This window comes from Budorcas taxicolor, chromosome 5, assembly GCF_023091745.1.
Source record: "Budorcas taxicolor isolate Tak-1 chromosome 5, Takin1.1, whole genome shotgun sequence".
Classification (NCBI taxonomy): Eukaryota; Metazoa; Chordata; class Mammalia; order Artiodactyla; family Bovidae; genus Budorcas; species Budorcas taxicolor.
In genome coordinates this window covers 4,483,308-4,504,287 of record NC_068914.1, presented here as the reverse complement: position 1 = coordinate 4,504,287, position 20,980 = coordinate 4,483,308, and the positions used below count along the sequence as shown (strand labels likewise).

Sequence of the window (20,980 nt, the reverse complement as noted above, 5' to 3'; positions counted from 1 at the left end):
TGCTTCTTAAAGTTATGAGAATAGGGTTGTATTTAGTGCTATTTTAAGAATCGTTTACTTTGACTAAATTTTTTTCCCTAACTTTATATGGTATCTTTTCAAAGAGCCAAAAGCTTCTTGTTCTTTATATAGGAACATATATTAAGTGATTGATGGTTATTTTCTTAGAGTAACATTGTAATATAGCTTTCAAAAGAGGTAAAAGGAATCTGGTGTTTGTCTGTCATTTTGGGTTTATTCAGGGATCTTTTTATCAGAAAGTTCTTGATGCTCATTGTAGATAACTTAGAGATGATTAAAAAGAAACCTTGAAAATTCACATAAACCTTGTAATTCTAAATTGGTTGAATTATTTTACAGGTCTACAAGAATGACATTGTGATAGTTGAATAATTTTTCTACTTAATTTTATGTTAACTATTTAATATTTATATATGATCATCTAATTCTGTTCCATATTCCTAGGGGACAGTGAAGAATTAATTGTCTTACTAGTCAAAAAAAAAAACCACCCTGAAGGACTCAGTCTGTTATCTTCCTGTTACTAAGATATAGTAATCAATAATTTGTTTTGTACTTTCCTAATACTTTATGCTCTTTGAATGTGAACAGATATATAGCCAAGAAGTATACATACAAAATATTGAAATTGTATGATAGTTCACCATATCTTAGATTTGTTTTTTTTTTCTCGTAGTTGTTGACTTTACTGTAACAGACTGGTTGATCTGTGTTAGGAGGGTGTTCCCTATTATATTACCAGGTGACTTCCTGCCAGACTTCTTGTCTGTAGTTCATACTTGGTCCGTGTGAGCTATTTGTTAGACGCTTGGGTAACCCAGAGTAAAACTTAGTGATCAGTTTTACCAGAATTTCATCCTGTCACTTAACATTTTCTCCTTTCAGAAAATGAAAAATTCTACGAGATTCTTTTAACTGTAACAGTACACTTACCGATATGAATAGTAAGGAGGAACACAAAAAAATCTTTTAGATATTTCTTCTACTCATTAAAGCTTGAATGTATTAGGAGATAATTCTGGCATACCAGTAACTAAATAACATTTGATTTAATACAAATACATTTATATACATTTCTTGAAAATTCAGCTATTCATAAGTTCTCCTTTTTTCCTTATCACATTAAATAAAAAGTGCCTCTCAGAATCTGTGTTAGTCAGATCTTCCCAAATATACTTTCCTTTGTCATTGAATCTGTTTTTATGGTTCACCGAGAAGGTTTTCTTATTCATAATATTGTGTATAGTATGGGAATACAGAAAATCTTATGGATGAAAAGAGACGAAGTTATTTTTAAGTATGTTTTTAAGCACTAAAGATTATCTGCTTCATAAAGTTTTATAGTTTTTCTGTGATCACATGACTATGATTAACAAAGAAAAGGTGAATAGTATTTCGTATTTGGGGGCACTTGTTTAAAAGAAGTCCTTTACTGCCTGACGCTGGATGTTTATTCGACCTGTAGATTTTAGTTCAAATATGACAACTTGTATTTGCCTTAAAATGCGTGTAGACTTACCAGTAAATCACACTGAATGTAATTCTTATTCAGAACTAACAGCCATCGTTAACTGGTCACATTCAAACTGAGGTTTAATGAGTACCTTCCGATCTGAAGTTGATCTTTTGTCTTTCTGGCTTTTTTTCTTTTAGAACTAATGGGCATTGCTTTGCCATCATAGAAGAAGATGACCAGGGAGAAACCACATTAGCTTCAGGGTGTATGAAATATGAAGGATCTGATTTTCAGTGCAAGGTAATATCTAATTTGAGGCCTATGAAATTAAGAAGGGAGGGGCCACAGGAAAAACATTGACTCCCTAAGGAGAAGTGTGCCTGGTCTGCATATTGCTGTGTGTTCTGGGAACAGATATATTGGAGGAAGCTTAGCTCTTACTTCAGGTGATATGATTGTGTCAATTGAAATTACAGATTATTTTACTTTTAAAAAAAGTTTTAAATCATCTGTTTTTTAATTGTCAAGCCTGTAAAAAAAAAAAATGCTCACACTTATTTGTACATTATAAAATGGACTAGAAAGACTTTAAAGTGACGAGTAATAACCTTTATAACTCCCCAAGACAACTTAGAAATGTTAAGCCCTTGTAAGATCTCAGTGGAGTTACTTTAAGAGCACAGCAAAGGAGTCAGAGGATTAGTAATAGTTTATGAACATATTGATGGCTTTGGTTATAACCCTAATCTCTTCAAAATCTTGTACAATAATTTTGGCCCAGGTGATCTTTCCACTGTTTTTGAAAACTGCTCCAGAGAGAACTGTTTATTAACAAATTTAAGCCGCAACTATTTTAGAAAATTATTCAAATTAGTGAGAAACTCTCAGGATTGGTAGAAACTTTATGCACATACATGAATGCACACGTGCACACGGTCACATACATTGCGTCCTATTTTCTGTTTGCTTCACCTCTAGCAGTAAGGGGCTCATCACCTCCCAAGCCCACCTGTTTCATCTGCAGTAATGACCTGACCTTGTCCTTAGAAAGTTTTTCCTCCAGATGACTGCATATCTCTCTTCCTTTGTACTTCTTGGATCATAGAGAACAAATTGAATTGCTTTTTAATACGGTCGCCCTTTACGATGTGAAATCTTTTTGTATTACTTTATTCCTCGTACACTATAGTTTTTACCCAGTGAAAATAATGGTTCAGAGTAACTTCAACTACCGCTTGTGTAGGATCAGCTTTAGAGTCACTCTTCAGTGTCTCAGTGTGATATGCAGAATTGACTGTGGTCTGGCGAGGAAGACCGAGCAGAGAGTTAGGAGCTCCTTCTCCTGAGTGCAGCAAAATGTCATGTTAGAGGTTTGTCATACCTTATTCTTAAGTAAGATACTGAGTTTTCTGTCGGCTGAAATCCCGGTATCTTTCACTCATGCAGCTGCTCAGCCATCTCTCTTCCATTCTTCACTGGTGCAGATAACTAAAGGAGAACGGGATGAGTTTGGTTACATGGTTGTCCGTAGTTGTCAAAGTTAAACTTCGTCATATTAAAATTAATCCTTTGCCCTTGTCTGTCAGGATTCAGGAGATGCTGATTTGTTTTTGTCTCTTCCAGTTTTATTTATCAACCACACTTGAGTATACTTTTTAATCACATAAAAATGTTGACGCTTTACTCTCTTGTTCTCTTATTAACAAAAGAGTTCCTGTAAGAATCAAATAAGAGACAGCATATATGCAGAGTTTAGCACAACTGATACATAGTAAGGACTTAATAAACGGTAGCTTTCACCATATTGATAATTTAGTTGAAAGCAGGCTTTCAGCTGAATCACACAGATCCCTGAGTGCATACTGACCACAGTACCCGAGGACCACCAGGTACACGGATAGTTTTAAGGGAATCGGTTTACAGATCCGGGACTTCCATGGAGCCTGATGCTTAATATTTCTCTGCCTGAGACCAGAGCTTCTCATGCAGTTTCTCTGTTCCTTCCTCTCCACAATCAACCTTCTCACGGTTTCCTGATTAGTAGCCTGGAATGCAAATCCTCAAGTTCCCGAACGCTGTTAAAATTCAAAATCTTAGTACCAGTGTGGGGAACATGGGGATAGCAAATATATTTGCATGTTTGGTAGTTCTTCATTTTTTGCTTTCAACCAAATTGCTTCATTTAAAATAACTTTTCATAGTAGGATTATTATAGATCTTTGTCCTATGATTGGAAGGTCTTCAAAGAATTATGGGACAGTGGTACAACAAATCCTTCCATTACCATCTTTTTGTTTATGTGATCAAAAAATCTTAGTACTCACCCAAAAAGAGGAAAAGAGAAAAATAGGAATAAATGCCAGACTTTTCTCATTCTAGCAATAAGTAATTATCCATGAATTTATGAACTAGTTTTATTTAAGTCCTGTCCATCTCATACCTTTCCAATAAAATTTTCTTTTTATGTAAAGGTTATAATGTACATATAATTTTGATTAATTTTATACTAATATGCCAGGGTCCTGCCCCGGTGGATCCAGGGAATTCGAAGGGGAGATGGCATAGGCAAGGAAAACTTATTTATTTATTTAGAAATATAAAAGAAATTAAGAAGAAATAGTATAGTAGGAAAATTTAGTGGAGAAAAGAGGCTGAATAACTTGGTTTATGGGGAAAGTTAATAAAACCTCAGGACAAGAGATTTGCACCATCTGCGTTGGGCCACCGGCGCCCGTTTGAATAGCAGAGGGTACCCCACCGTAGGCTCCCTCTCTCACGGATCTCAGAAGCCAGGGCAAGTATATTCATATATGTTTATTTTTGAGGTGGAGAATTATATCTCATGATATGTTACATTAGGGCACGATGATTGTGGGACATGTGGAGAGGAAAAGCATAAGGAGAAAAAGGGACAGTATAAAACTTTCCGACTTTTTTTTTTTAATAGTGATGATCGGTATTGAATTGCCATTTTATTTAGATGCTCCTGAATAGATTTGAGTTATTTTAACTTTGTTTTAAAATGTGCAATAAGTAAGGTATTATCAATACATTCTTTGCACCTACTTATGAAGAAACAGTTTAGATGTTAGCCTAAAAATATATGCGGGAATACGTTGTGTTCGGAATTCATTTAGAGGGGTGGTGGTTCAGTCGCTAAGTCGTGTCCGGCTTTGCAGCCCCATGGACTGCAACACACCGGGCCTCCATGTTCCTCACTATCTCCCAGAGTTTGCCTAAGTTCATGTTCACTGATTAAGGGGTTACACAGATGAAAATACTGACCGCCACTGGGGTTACTTTCTGCGTATCTTGCTACAGATCACTGTTAATTTACCTGGCACTTAACCTGGGCAGAACAGCTCTCCTGCTGGCACCTACCGCTTTTCTCCCGGTGCTCTCACATGCCGTCAGGTTTGGATCAAAGCAGGTTCAAGTGATAATCACTGTTCTTTGCCCAGGCCTTGATTTTTCCCTCACACCATCCGGTCTCTGTAGGTAAATCTAGCTTATCCCGTCTCTTCCTGTAGAATTATTTCTCAGAAGCCGCACTGCCGTTCCTTATAGTTTAGTTTCAGTTACTTTCTCCTGTGGAACCCCTCCTAACCCGCCACCCCCATTCAGGTTCAATAAGTTCAATAAGTTCAGGTTCAAATAAGTTAGAATCTCCTCTATTTCATCAATGCCAAGTAAATTTTCTCCCCCACAAGGATTTTTATTGCCCACATAAAATCAGAGATACAAATGGGCTTAGGTGGGGCGTGGCAGTGGAGAGTGCAGGAACCAGAAAGGTTGTGTCAACCAACATCGTAATCTAGACACACTTAACTTTTGCCTTCCCAGATATACAGTTAACCTGTGTAAGAAAGACGTGGGTCTCATGTTGCTTATTCTCAGCGAAGCTACATTGAGTCTTCCCAGAGTCTGCAAGCATTTTTGACTTATTCTAGAATCTTGACTGGGATCCATGCAAAGTTCACTAGAGGAAGAAGAATTAATTTCTTGAACATTTACTATTTAGTTTAATATGTTAAGTGCTTGGTACAGTTTATCTCATTTTCTCCCAATTATCCTATAAGGTAGGTATTTTTTATCCTCCATTTTACAAGAGAGAAAGCTAAAGCCCAGAGAGAAGTAAGATCATTGCTCAGGGTCACAAACTTAATAAATGGCAAAGCTAGGATTTAAGCTATTTGATTGCAGAATCCTCGTTTTCATAATACTGTGCTGCCCCCAACCGTCGTTGGCAAAGTCCCTGTTAAAAGTGATACAACATGTAGCTATCTAGTTAACGCTCCTCGTTTCTGAAGTCTTTGAATCACACCTCGTTCAGCCCTCTTCGCGGTGCCCTCATCTTCCTGTGATGGTAATTCATCTAGCTTTGTGTTCTCTTCTCCAGTCACCAAGTTACGTCCGACTCTTCGCGACCCCACGGACTGTACACGCCAGGCTCCTCTATCCTCCACTGTCTCCCAGAGTTTGTTCAGACTCATGTCCATTGAGTAGTTGATGCTGTCTAACCGTCTCATCCTCTGCCACCCTCTTCTCCTCCTGACTTTAATTTTTCCCAGCATCAGGGTCTTTTCCAATGTATTGGCTCTTTGCATCAAGTGGCCAAAGCACTGGAGCTTAGAAGATAGGAATTCAGACAGAACAAAGAAACACTGCAGGGTCTCTGCATACTTCTGGGACCCCGACGCACTTACCGGTGTTGGGTCTGCCTGCTTCGTACCTGTAATCATCCCTGGTGGGGAAGACTGGAGCGGCCGAGCGTTGCCCTCCGCTGCCTGCTGTTTCTCAGCAGCAGTGCTTGCTAGTCTGTCTTCTAGCGCTGCTAAAAACACTTTGCTGATTCTTCTTTACATTTTCTGTCCTGCAAGGCTAAGCTCATTTTGAACTTTAGCATACTGGGACTATTCTTGGATACTTTACACTTCTTTTTATTCATCTTTAATTATATACTCTTCATTCCATCCTTCATGTAAATTTTCTCTAGATCCGGGATTTTTTTTTTTTTCCCAGAGTCACTTGTGTAACTTCTGACATGTCTTCCTTTTCTCTTTTTATGATAATTTAAAAGTAATAGTTTGTTAGAAAGTTTAAAATTCAGTTAAAGTGTAAAACTTATGCTTTTGGAGGTTTCTGAATACTCTTGACCCGTCTTTTTTTATGGGGACTCTCAAGTCCCTTATAGAATCCCATATAGATTCCCTTACAGAATCGCATATTCACCTTTTTAAAAGGAATACCCGATTATGCTGAGGTTTCCCCTTTCTGGCCCTCTGATACTTAATAAGACTAACATGGTTAATATCTGCTTATATTCTTGCTCCTTTTATAATGACAAACAATTCCTTTCTGTTGCTGTTTTGGTCTAGAATGTCACTTCTTCCAGGCAGTGCTGAAATGTCAGCATTCAAATTGAGAACTTCTCAAATACTATATTTTTGGTTAAATAAAACTTCGCATGTAATTGTTGACATCTGTTCCCATGACTGCAGTCTTCCCTGGGCTCACTTTCTGATCTGTTAGGGATACATACCTGGTTAGTGGTCTCTAAAAACTATCAGAAGTACTGTTTCTGTAGTTTGCCCTTCCACTCACCACACACACTTATTTTCTTCTGTGTTAGGTTCATTAGTTCCAACATAGCTGTTATATGCAAAGTCATCTGCGCCTTCTGCCTGTTAGACTACCTTTTATAACATGCAGTGTATTTGGCTGAGGACACACTCCACGTTTCAGTCAGATCTTCAGTCCCATCCAGCTAAGTCTTGGTACTGCCATGAGTTCATATCTACCCTACTGATCTACCATTATAGTGAAATGTATTACCCCACCTTTTATAAGAAAAGATCTCATGCCTTTACTGTGTTAATAACAAATAGTAATATCTTAAGAAATGCCAAACTTTGGGTTAAAATATATATATAAACTTTTGTTTATTTGTAATTAAGTTATAGTCTAGTGTTCTCAGACACCACATAATGCATTCTTCTTCAGAAATAAAAATTTTTAGAGTCTTCACAATACTATTTCACCACAGATTCAAATTTTTCCATATCATTTTTCACACATAAACTTGGCAGGTCCTTTTCACTCACTGAATTGGAAATTGTATTTTATGAATATTTTAAAAATTATTTATCAATTTCTTGTATCAAATTATTTCTGATTTTCTTCCTTTAGGATTCACCAAAAGCCCAGCTACGCCGGACAATAGAATGTTGTCGGACCAACTTATGTAACCAGTATTTACAACCTACACTGCCCCCTGTTGTTATAGGTAGGTGAGCAGAGAAAAGTGCAGTCATCGTAAATCTCAGTGAACTATTTTCTGTGGTTTTAACAATAAGCAGGCTTTCTAGAGTTCAACACTACAAGTTATTTTTTCCTTCTAAGATGTAATAGAAAGATAATACGTCTGTTTTACTGTTTATTTCCATTGTCAGGTCCGTTTTTTGATGGCAGCATTCGATGGCTGGCTTTGCTCATTGCTATGGCTGTCTGCATAATTGCTATGATCATTTTCTCCAGCTGCTTTTGTTACAAGTAAGATAATTATTTTGATGCAAAGTATTTTGTTGAATAGTAGATATAAACAGTTGTTCTTAAGGCCAGTGGGCAGAAACCATTGACACTGAGTGTATTTCAGAAACCATGAATTTGTATTCTCTGGTTATATTTTCTTTAATTAATGGTGTTATAATTTTCTTGAGTGAACAGAGCTATCAGTCAGTTAATTGGATACAACACTGTACTTCTTGTTATGTTCATGAATACTTACGATTTCCTTATTTATAGAATACTGAACTTTCTTATATCTGAATGTTTAAAACCTATCCCAGGAAATCAATTTTATATATTACCATTCTTTAGTTATTTGGTGGTTCAGAGTTATTTGCATTTAGTCATGATTTCAGAAGACAGTTGCCAGAAGAGAAAAGTGATGAGAGGAGGGCATAGACTTCATAGTAAAACATCTGACTGATAGATGAATAAACCGAGAGATCAGTGGAACTGGTTACTAGACCTATAAGTAGACCCAAGTATATAAAGAAAGTTAGTATGTGATAAAGGTAACATTTCAGATTACTGAGGAAAAGTTGGCTTATTCAGTCAATGGATTTGGGAGTAGATAGCAATGGCACCCCCCTCCAGTACTCTTGCCTGGAAAATCCCATGGACGGAGGAGCCTGGTGGGCTGCAGTCCATGGAGTCACTAAGAGTCAGACACAACTGAGCGACTTCACTTTCACTTTTCACTTTCATGCATTGGAGAAGGAAATGACAACCCACTCCAGTGTTCTTGCCTGGAGAATCCCAGGGACGGGGGAGCCTGGTGGGCTGCCATCTGTGGGGTCGCACAGAGTGAGACACGACTGAAGCGACTCAGCAGCAGCAGCTAATGGAGAAAAATGAAGCTGAGTCAGTTCTGTACACCGAAATAAGTTAGCCAGATTTAGTCATGTAGATATAAAATTCATGTATATATACATATATATATTTACATATATAAAGTGAAATGCTTAAAATACTAGAACAAACCTTGGAATAGTTTTTAAAAATAATCTGAATCTGACACAAAACTTACTAGCCAAAAAAAAACACAAAACACCTTAAAATTAAAAAAGGAAAGATTGATGGTGTCAACTACATAAAAATAAAACTTTACTATGTGGTAGAAACCACTATAAATAGTCAGAAGACAGTCTAACAGTGAAAAATATCCCCTGCTTATATTACAAAGAGCTAATTTCTTAAATATAAGGAGCTTCTATAAATCGAAAATAAAAAAAATCAATTCAGTAATTACCAAAAAATGAACATATGGTTTGTTTAAATAGAAATACATATGGCTCTTAAAAGAAAAAGATGACTCAAGAATACTCAAAATACTCAAAATATGTTAAAATCATACTGAGGTTTTATTTTTTACCTGTTATACTGGCAGAGATTCACATGTTTGATAGTAGGTCTTTTAGATAGAGCATCCTTTTTTACTTTTGTTGCTTCCACTAAAATAGCAGTAAAGAGTTTTAAAATGTTTTGTTCAGCCAGAACAGGGAGACAGGATGGCAGCAAAAAGCTGTGGAATCTGGGAAGCTTATGGATGAGTATAGACCTAGAAAATCTGAATCCCAGGCTAGAAATTGAGAAAGACAAACAGCAACCGATTTGTACTACAAAATTCCCCCAAGAAGTTCACGAATTGGCAGTATTAGCCACCTCTGGAAGTTAAGCCGAGGGTGGCAGGGAAACTGAGAGGGTGGCCTGAAAGTCTGTTTTTAGAAGGTCAGGTGCTGTGTTGGTTGTGCAATCCTATGTTAAGAAATCACTCCCAGATTTAGTGACCTGAAACAGTGGCTGTTACCGCTCACCATTTCTGTGGGTCAGGACTTCAGGAATGACCTGCCTGGGCAGCTCGGGATCTTTCATGACCTTCAGGAAGATGTCAGCAGATGCTGCACTCACCTGGAAGCTTGGCTGGAACTGGTTGATCCTCTTCCAAGGCAGCTCACTTCCAGGGCTCACTTCCAGGGAGATCTTAGTCCCTCCGATAGGAACCTCTCTACAGAGCGGCCTGCATGAGCTTACTCACAGCAGGAAGCCTGGCTTCCCGTGCAGAGTGAATGGTCCAGAGACCAAGGTGAAAGATGGGCGCTGTATGTGATCTAGACTCAGAAGTCACACCATCTCTTCTGCCATCCATATCTTATTGGTCACCCAGGTCAGCCCTGGTGCTTTCTGGAAGGGAATTAAACAAGGACAGGTGTACCAGGAGGTGAGAAATTTTGTGGGCCATTTTGGTTGCCAGATACCACTGATGTTGAGATCCCTGTTCTTATTCTGAATGATCATGTGACTTTGATCCTGAGCAAAAGGCTAGAAGTGTTGTCTCAGGGAAAGAGCAAAAATGTTCCCATCTGTGGTGTCCCGTTACTGAGGGTGAGATAAATGGTATAGTGAAAATAAGGAGATAAAGTGAATATTTGCATACTAATCTGTGGGCTCCTCAGCCGTCCAGAACCTTGCTAGCCAAGCTTGTTCCCTCTAGATAATGTATAAGAGGATTATTCTTAGGGAACAACCATCTGGCCCAAGAAAAAAAGACCTAAATATTCTGCCTCCAGTAAGCCCAGTGAAATGGCCCAAGCAGATTATCACAGTGAAACCTGTAATCAGTAAGCCCCATTCACATATTAAGAGCTGCCGGTCAGGCCGTGAAGGACACTGACCCCTGAGAAACAGGAAGCAGATGAGGTGAGTCTTGCTATTGCCCAGCTTACTCCCTGAGAAGAATTCCTGACTGCGGGACACAGGAATGACTCACGCAGAGCCCAACAGGCACTCTGAGTCGAGGAGATACAGCTGAGAGTCTGAGGAGAGAGCAGCAGCTATGGTTCATAGGTGCAGAGTGCTGGAAAGGAGAGAGTTTTCCTAGAGGAAGAACTCTGTAGACGTCTTCAGAATGGCCCCATAGAATATTCAGCTGATCTTAGTCAGTGATTTCAAGTGAGCAAACCCCCAAGGCTGAGAAAGACCGCCTGAAAAGGTCAAAGGGTCGATATTCAGTGCTCACACAAGGCCGTGAACAGTGTCTCTTCCCACCAGCTATGTGACCTGAAAACCTCACAATTGACGGGGCTCTGTTTATAGCACTCAGAAGGGTCTTGCCTCAGCATTGGAGAATAATTAGCCAGCTGTCTGACTTGGGGCAAATGGTGAGCCCTGGGCCTATGGTTTCCTCTTTTGTAAAAAGGAAACACTACAACTTATCTCTTAGGAGTTTAATAAAGTTGAAGTAAGTCACAGAGCAGTGTCTGACACACTGAACATCAATAGAAATGAGCTGGTTTTTTCAACATGTATCAACATGGATAAATATGTAATACATAAGAAATTTCTTATACAAGATGTAAAATATTAATACAACATATGCCATTTATAGAAATTAGTATCCAGAGGAAAAAATCTGTGTGTGAATATATACTTTTTATGGTAAAGGTATAAATACATAGATAGGAAGGCTATAGCCACCTTCAAGACAGTGTTTGTCTCTTAGGATTAAAAGAAGAAAATGAAATTATCAGGGAAATTTCAAATATTTTAATGTTTATTTATTTAAAATGTATCAAAAAATTATAGCTTAATATTTATTAAATTTAAATGGTTTACACATGGGTGCTAATTAAATTAATCTCTACTGTTTAAATGTTTGAAACATCTCATAATTTGAAGTTTTTTTCAAAAACCTTTAAAAATATCAGAATGAACTCTTCTGTAAACTCCTTTTCCCTTTTTAAAAATGGTAGTATATTTATTGTTCATTATGATGTAAAACTACATTTATGAATTCAAATGAAAAAACATATGTAAAGCAAAGAATGGATATTCTTACATCCCCAGCAATAACTATTATTTACAACTGCTATATATCCTTTCTGATCCTTTCAGACAAGTATAGATGCATATAATTCTAAACTGTTTATAGTGAGGGTGAAACTTTACATGCTGGTTTTTAATCAGTTTTTTTCACTTGCCAACGTACCATGGACATCTTTCCGTTTTAAGGTAGTAAATAGCTCTCTATTTCAGAAACTCTATCTTTGGACATTATTTTAACAGAGAATATATTATTCTATGATAAGACTAATTTGGTTATGAACCCATGTGATGAAGGAATGATGATAATGTCAACAGTCTCAAGATTTTTCTTACCTTAGAATTTTATTGTTTTAGAATTTTAATATAGTTATCTTCTGCTCTTTTAAAATAAAAGACATTATTGCAAGAGCATCTCAAGCAGACGCCGTTACAATCGTGATCTGGAACAAGATGAAGCATTTATTCCAGTTGGAGAATCATTAAAAGACCTTATTGACCAGTCACAAAGTTCGGGTAGTGGATCTGGACTGCCCTTATTGGTAAGCTGGGGTGTCACGTGAGCATGAATGGCGTGCTGAGGCAGAATGTATTGTCATATGGTGGTGTGAAAGTCGCTCAGTTGTGTCCGACTCTTTGTGACCCCATGGACTACAGAGTCCATGGAATTCTCCAGGCCAGAATACTGGGGTGGGTAGCCTTTCCCCTCTCCGGGGGATCTTCCCAACCCAGGGATCGAACCCAGCTCTCCCGCATTGCAGGCAAATTCTTTACCAGCTGAGTCACAAGGGAGATGGCTAGAAGATTAAATCAGTTTAAATAAGAAATACGAAATAAGAAAAGATAGGCAGGTAGGTAGAAATAGGAACTAAGAAAAGATAGGTAAGGTAGAGCCGCACGCAAGGTTAAGAGAGAAAGTGTGGTCATGAAGTGCTGTGTAAGTGTTAGCATCAGCTCACACAGTTTTAACAGCCATCTTGAGGAATCAGGTATAAAATTCTTTGCCTCTCTAAGGTTAAATTGATCGATTGGGAGAAATATAACTATTTCAGATTCTGAAGTCAAAGAGAAGTTACTCCCACAGATCATCTTCATAAGAACTATACTTCTTATACTTCAGTACGAAACTATGTTACGGAAAAACAGTTCATAAAAATAACGCTAAAGGGGGATGTAGGTAATTCGCAGGGAGTTACATGTATAGAAAGATTTAGACTTAAGGATGAAGGGGATACTTAGACTAAACGCTAGATACTCAGGTTGTAAATGCTTTGTTTACTTGGATGTGCTTAAATCATTGATGTCTCATTTTAAAATTCACTGAATCAGGTAATTCTGTCATTAAATTGGAAAAGTAAAAGTAAAACTGTCTTCATATGTGAACAGCATGATTGTCTACATAGAAAGTGTTAAGAATGATAATGTGAAACGACAGCAACCAATAAGTGAGTTTATCAAGATTGCATAACAAGGTCTTTGTACAAAAAGCGTTGAATGTATATATACTGTCGACAAGCAGGGATTAAAATTTTAAAAGCCGTATCATTTTAAATAGCATTAAAAACTTGAAATATTTGGAATACGCGTGACAGCATTTATGTATGACCTGTACACTTATAATTAGAAAACCTCGCCAAAAGAGTTTAACAAAACCATTCAGAAGGAGATGGATATATATCCTGTTTTTGTTTCAGAAGACTCAATATTAGAGATTTCAGTTAGCCTAAAATTGATTTACCGTTTCAATTCAAATCAGAATCAGAGCAGACTTTTATAGGAATTGATGAGTTTATTCTAAAGACTATTTGGAAATGCAGAGGACCTAGAAGAGCCAAAACAGTTTTGAAAAAGAGTAAAGAGGATTCACTACCTGATTTCTGGGCTCATTGTGGAGCTACAGTAGTCAACAGTGTTTAATCCTGGCATCGGGATAAATGTGTATGTCAGTGGGACAGAATAGAGTCTGAAAATGAACATACACATATGTGGTCGATTGATTTGGATGCCACAGTAATTCAGTGAGGAAGAGAGTCTATTCGACAAATGGTGCAGGAAAAATTGGGTATCCATTTGCCAAAACGTGAATCTTGACCCTTACCTCACTCCATATGCAATACAAAATCACCTTGAAATGGATCATAGACCTAAATATAAAAGTACAAAACCTTTAAAAGAAAATGTTTTAGGAAATTATTATAACTTTGAGTGAAGATTTCTTAGGACACAAAAGGAAAAGTCATTTTAAAAAATGATAAATTGGTCTTTCTTAAGATTTAAAACTTTTCCTATTCAGAAGATACTATTAAGATGAAAAAATAAAGTCACAAACTGGCAGAAGAGTTTTGGTAAAGAATTTGTATTGCAGAATATATGAAGCATTTTTACAACTCAGTAGTGAGTCAAAAAACCCAGTCTTTTAAGTGGGCAAAAGATTTGAACAGTCGCTTGCCCAAAGAAAATATAAGGATGGCAGATATGAACGGCACATGAAAAGATGCTCAGCGTCATCAGGGAAATGCAGGTTAAACACAGTGAGATACTACTGCACATTCACTAGTTTGATGAAAACTGAGAGCATTAAGTGTGGAAAAGAAGATAGATCACCTGGAAATCTCATGCAATGCTGATTGATATGTAAAATACAGCTACTTTGGGAAACAGGTTGATAGTTGACTTTTAATACAGTGAAGCAGTCCCTCTGCTAAATGTTTATAGAAAAGATACGCAGGGACTTCCCTGGTGCTCCGGTAGCTGAGAATCTGCCTTGCAATGCAGGGGACATGGGTTCAATCCCTGGTTGGTTATCTGAGATCCCGTATGCTGAGGGGCAGCTAAGCTCACGAGCTGCAACCATTGAGCCTGTGCACAGCAGTCAGGATCCTGCCTGCCGCAGCTAAGACACAACACAGCCAAACAAATAAATTTAAAAAGGAAGAGATGTGCGGACATGTTCCAGAAGACGACTGTGAAGCTCATAGCAGCTCTATTTCTAGTAAGTTGCAAACAGCCTGGGGACTTCCCTGGCCGCCCAGTGGTTGAGACCCCTTGCTTCCCCCGCCAGGAAGGCAGGCGTTGGGGAGAGGCACGGATTCGGTCCCGGGTCAGGGAACATTCCACATGCCATGTGGCCTGATAAATAAACAAGTAGATGTTCTCAATTAAAAAAATTGTAGACAACCCCAAAATCCAGCAGTTGGTAAATGAATAAATTACAGTACATTCCTAGCGTGGACTACTGCTTGTCAGTAAAAGGAACAAACTACTGATACGTGTAACAGCAGCGAAGCACATTTCAGAGTATTTTATGCCGAATGAAAGAAGCTGGACACAGAGGCTCCTTACTGTATGTTTCCGTTTATGTCATATTCAGAACTGTAGGGGCAGAAAAGAGATCAGTGATGCCAGAGACTGCAGGTCGGTGGGGAGGGAGTTGACTTTAAAGCGGTGAAGCTTGTTTGAGTTATAGGAATAGTCCACATCTTAATTGTGGCGTCTGGTTGTGGTTATATGACTGCACATCTGTCAAAACACGTTTTCAAAAAGAGTGAATTTTATTATAAATACATTAGACCTCAAAAATTCTGACTTTCTAAAAAGAAATCACAAAAGGATCTTGTAATAAGTGATACATAAAGTAAGTCGGTTTAGATACTTATAAATCTAGCCCATTTTAACTGTGTTTCCAGCCTGGACCTTAGTGTCAGTGTCATTTTATTAGTTTAGATTGGCTGATACATGTTTCTGAAAATGAAAGGTAGCAATTTATGTGCATCTTTCATCCAACAAATACTGATGAAAGCAATATTGTACTAAAGTCATTGTCCTATATAAGTATCTGTGTTCTGTGAGTCGTGGGGGATGAAATTCAAACAAACATATATACAAATAGTTAAAATTGTGGTAAGTGCAGCAACTGAGAAATATATCTGTGCTATGAAAGTTTTTGAGAGAAAAATAATACTCTTAAGGAAACTACACATACAGAAAGACTGAGAGGAATGAGCTTGACTGAATTCTAAAAATTGAACCAAGGTGAAGAAGAGGGGTGCGGATGGGGGATTAGAGTGAAAGCTCAGGCAGAAGAGTTAGGCGAGGGCCAGGTCATGTGGGATCTTACATGCAGACGGAGTTGAACATTTTAACTGTCATTTTGGATTTTGTGACATGATAAACCACCCCAAACATCAGTGACTTGAAACAACTAACATTTATTATTTTTCATGATTCTGTGGGTATTCTTGGCAGTTCTTTTTCTGAATTTATTCAGCTAGACTCAAATGGTAAAGTTTATGTACATGGCCAATGGTTGGTATGGTTTTGCTCAATTTGGTTACAGAGTGCCCTAAAATGGCAAGAAAGGGCAAATCCCAATGCACAGTCTTTTCACGTGTTCTATTAATACTTCCGCGGTTGTTCTTTTGCCCAAAGCAAGTCATGTATCCAAGCCCAGAGTCTGGGCGAGCAGACTACCCAAGGCTGTGTGGGCTGAAAGGGGGATTACGTGACCCAGTTTTGCAAGCAGTCTGTCACACTGGCAGATTGTTATTTTGTGATTTTAGAATATATTGTACATTGTTTCATCTTTTTCTGAATACAGTACAGTCTTCCCTCAGGACCTACCTGAGGGATTGGTTCCAGGACCCCCTGAAGCTATGAAAGTGTACAGATGCTCAGGCCCCTTACAGCAGCCTTCCATATGCAAGGATGCAGAACGGACACAGAGGCCAACTATATAAACATTAATACTGGACTTGGTTGGTTGTGTATGCCATCTTCTTTGATGGGTTGGCCTGTTAGACCACTTTCTCAATCTTAGTACTTCTCATTTTACTTTTTCCTATGAAGGTTCAGCGAACTATTGCCAAACAGATTCAGATGGTGCGGCAAGTCGGTAAAGGCCGATACGGAGAAGTGTGGATGGGTAAATGGCGTGGTGAGAAAGTGGCAGTCAAAGTGTTTTTTACCACTGAAGAAGCTAGCTGGTTTCGAGAAACAGAAATCTATCAAACTGTGCTAATGCGCCATGAAAACATACTTGGTGAGTACACATTTGATTTTAGTTCCATATTCTACAAGGTTAATGGGATGCTGGTGGAAGCCTAGGGCTTGAAAACATATGTGAGCTCAGCTGTGTGCATTTGGCTAAAGGAAACCTGGTGGAATACATACTTCAAATACAACCCAGTCCTGAATGCAGCCAGCCGATCTCTACACATACCTCAGAGATATTTTGGGGTTGGGTTCCAAATCACTGCAATAAATCAGATATAGCAATAAAGCAAATGACACAAATATTTTGGTTTCCAAGTACATTTAAAAGTTGTTTATACCATACTGTAGTCTAAATGTACAGTAGCATTATGTTTAATAAACAATGTACGTACCTTAGTGTAAAAATACTTAACTGCTAAAAAATGCCAAAACAACTACAATAGTAACATCAAACATCACTGATCATAGATCACCGTAATAAGTAGAATAATAATGAAAAAGTTTGAAGTGTTTTGAGAATTACCAAAATGTGACACATGAAGTGAGCAAATACTGTTTGAAAAGCAGCTTCTATAAGACTTGTGGTAGGAGTTGCCAGAGACCGTCAGTTTGTTTAAAAAAAAAAACACAGTGTCTGTGAAGCTCAATTAAACTAGGTGTGTCCAAATTTATTACCCAGCTGAAGAGAAACAGCAGTGAGTTGTGAATTGGAAATAATGTAGTTTATTGGACTTATTCGTATAGTAACCAAAAAAAAGTCTCTGAAAGGTAATTTAAACAATTTTTAGGTAACTTTAACTGTGCGTGCCTTTGCCTCCTGTAAATGAAATTACCCCCCCTCTGTAAGATACAGCCTCATGTATGTTCTGTGTGAGCAGGTCTCTCCTCTCACCCCCATTTACACAATACCAAAATAACCTGGGTATGATTTGATCAGTATGGCACGTAAACTCATCACCTTCCCTGGCTTTCTTTTCAGCTGCTAGCTCCTCGCCCCTTACTTTAGACAGTGTATAGCATGTTGCTGATAGTTTCCTTCACCAGTTGCATTAGTTTCCTGGAACTGCTCCTTGCAGGTTACCACAAACTGTGTGGCTTAGAACGATGGAAACTTAATCCTCTCCAGAGTTCTGGAGGCCAGACATTTAAAATCAAGGTGTTGGCAGGTCCGGGCTCTCTGAAGGCTTTAGGGGAGGACTCTTCCTGCCTCTTCCAGATTCTAGTGATTACCAGCTAACTATTTACAGCGTTTCACACTCCAGAACCTGTCTTTGTTGGCACATGACCTTTCGCCCGTTGTGTCTGTGTCCAAACTTCCCTCTTCTTATGAGGATACTAGTCATTGAGTAGGTACCCACTGTAATCACCTGAACTTGATTATATCTGTAAAGACCTGTCTCCAAATAAGGTCACATTTATAGAGACCTGGTGGACATGAATTGGTTGCGGGGGGGAGGGCTCAGCACGCTCTGACCTTCTGAAGAGAGGGCGGAAAAGAGGAGAAGGAAAGAAAGCCAGTATCGTGAACTTGCTTGTCAGTGAACCAGGCTGAAAAGGCAGATGTGATGAGGCATTGATGGGCAAGTGGGCGTTAGCTTGGTTAGGATTGAACTGTTATAGTTCTTATAGCTCTTATAGTTGAATATAGTCAACTTAATTTTTAACTCTTTAAAGTAAAGGGCAAGGAAATTGTAGCTGGAAAGAAAGCCAGGGAAGGTGGATGAGTTTATGCACCGTACTGATCAAATCATAACCTAGGTTATTTTGCTATTGTGTAAAAGAGGGTGAGGGGAGAGGCCTACTAGCATAGAACGTAGTTAACTTAACCAATACTTTAGCCAGCTGATGTGAAGAACGGACTCATTGGAAAAGACCCTGATCCTGGAAAAGATTGAAGGCAGAAGGAGAAGGGGATGACAGAGGATGAAATGGTTGGATGGCATCACTGACTTGATGGACATGAGTTTGAGCAAGCTCTGGGAGTTGGCAATGGACAGGGGAACCCGGAGGGCTGCAGTCCCTGGGGTGGCAGAGTCGGACACGACTGAGTGACTGAACTGAACTGAACTGAACTGAACTTCTTGATGAGTGCACTTTTCAGTGTGAAATGGAGAGCCCTTTCCGCATTCCTTTTTCATAGTTCTTGGTGCTTAGGGAGTCACGTAGATTAACAGCATTCCCTCAGGTTGTTATATATGTGATCTTTTTCTTAGTCATGTTATCATTTTTATGATTAAGATTATTTAAATTAATTACAAAATTATAGACTTATGTGTATGTGACAGATAAAAATTTGAGTAATACATTCAAGAGACGTTGTTAGGTAAGTTAAATTTACATTGTCTATAGATGATGCCCAAGTTATTCTCAGTATCCTGAGCGAGCATCTTTTCTTCTTCCTTGCCACCTCTGATAACTGACCTTTTAAACTCATCAATTGAACAGGCTTTATAGCAGCAGACATTAAAGGCACAGGTTCCTGGACTCAGCTCTATTTGATTACTGACTACCATGAAAACGGATCTCTCTATGACTTCCTGAAGTGTGCGACGCTGGACACCAGAGCCCTGCTCAAGCTGGCTTATTCGGCTGCCTGTGGTCTGTGCCATCTCCACACAGAAATCTACGGCACTCAAGGGAAGCCTGCAATTGCTCATCGAGACCTAAAGAGCAAAAACATCCTCATCAAGAAAAATGGGAGTTGCTGTATTGCTGACCTGGGCCTTGCTGTTAAGTTCAACAGGTGAGTGGTTCTTTGCCTGGTGTTTGGAATTATTTTAATTTCCTAAAGATATTTACCTGTTTGTATTTGTATTCAGGACAGTGGGACTCCAAACATGTGAAGAAAAGTAAAGTGAAAGTGCTAGTCACTCAGTCGTATCCAGCTATTTGCAACTCCGTGGACTATAGCCCGCCAGGCTCCTCTGTCCATGAAGTTTTCCAGACAAGAATACAGGAGTGGCTCCAGGGGATCTTCCCAACCCAGGGATTGAACCTGGGTCTCCCACATTGCAGGCAAATTCTTCACCATCTGAGCCACCAGGGAGGCCCTCCGAACATGTAGTTGTGCTTATGTAAATTATAAATTAGGATTTGGGAGGAGGTTTGTCTTAGTGTTTTGTTCTCATTGTGGTTTTTGTTTTTTACAAAAATCACATCTTACTCTACATAATTCTTGATTTCCTGCTTTCTGTTGTCTTAGACATCTACTTCAGTTTATATAGATCTTTACTCTTTTTAACAGCAGTATGGGAAGTTTTCCATTTTATAGATTACTATAATTTATCCCATCTATGACCCAACTGACGGACATTAAAGTTGCCTCCAGGGTCTATTATTTAAAAAGTGCTTCAATGAATATTGTATTTTATCCATATATAATATTCCAGAGTACTTGTACAAGTATTTCCTCATAGTGGATTTCTGGAGAAGGGGCTAGGCGGAGAGTATGCATGTGCTAAGCTGCATTAACCGGTTGTCCCCTAGAAAGTGTGCGTCAGTGTGCACGCCCGTGAACAAGATTATGTATGCCATGGCTTCATCACCACTCGATATTGTCAATGTTTTTAAACAATGAGAATATCACATTTTTAGGAAACCATTGAAATTGTTTTAATGTTATAACTCTAGAGTACAGCAGCCATTTTACATTTCAAAATTCATTTCAGGCCATAAGATTAAAGTACATAATAAAGCAAACATCAAAAAAGTTAATCTTCTTCTGTCATTATCACAGTTTTCTATCCTGTTGTTTTTTTCTATCAGGGGAATTTTTATTGGCTCAAGTATTCATCAGATGCCATTTAAGAAAATATAAAGTACATTATATTGATCTCCATTTCAGAATAGTTTCCAGAATCTTAACAGATCTGGGAACCTTAAAAAAAAGGTCATTCATGTCTTCAAACTCTAAAATATACTCCCAAAATTAATAAAAAAAGATAAATATTGCAGTATGATTATGTAAACATGACTCACAATAGAACTGAGTTGGTTGGACCCATAAAGAAAAAAATGTAATCCTAAATCACGAAGGATCACGTGAGAATGAAGAAAGCAAATGATGCCTCTCACTTTTCACGTTTACTCATCCTAGGACATAATTATCTACCACGTTTTATATTC

The 20,980-nt window shown here is 38.3% G+C and overlaps 1 protein-coding gene across 1 annotated transcript in view; it reads left to right on the top strand.

The window, feature by feature from the left end:
- The window catches only part of BMPR1A (bone morphogenetic protein receptor type 1A), a 54,907-nt gene that overhangs the window by 31,316 nt on the left and 2,611 nt on the right, over positions 1-20,980 (top strand). Inside the window, exons 4-9 of the mRNA XM_052639342.1 lie at positions 1,675-1,777; positions 7,667-7,763; positions 7,930-8,029; positions 12,261-12,405; positions 16,709-16,901; positions 19,301-19,598. Of these exons, the coding sequence (XP_052495302.1) occupies positions 1,675-1,777; positions 7,667-7,763; positions 7,930-8,029; positions 12,261-12,405; positions 16,709-16,901; positions 19,301-19,598 (936 nt within the window). The remainder of the gene's footprint in view (positions 1-1,674; positions 1,778-7,666; positions 7,764-7,929; positions 8,030-12,260; positions 12,406-16,708; positions 16,902-19,300; positions 19,599-20,980) is intronic.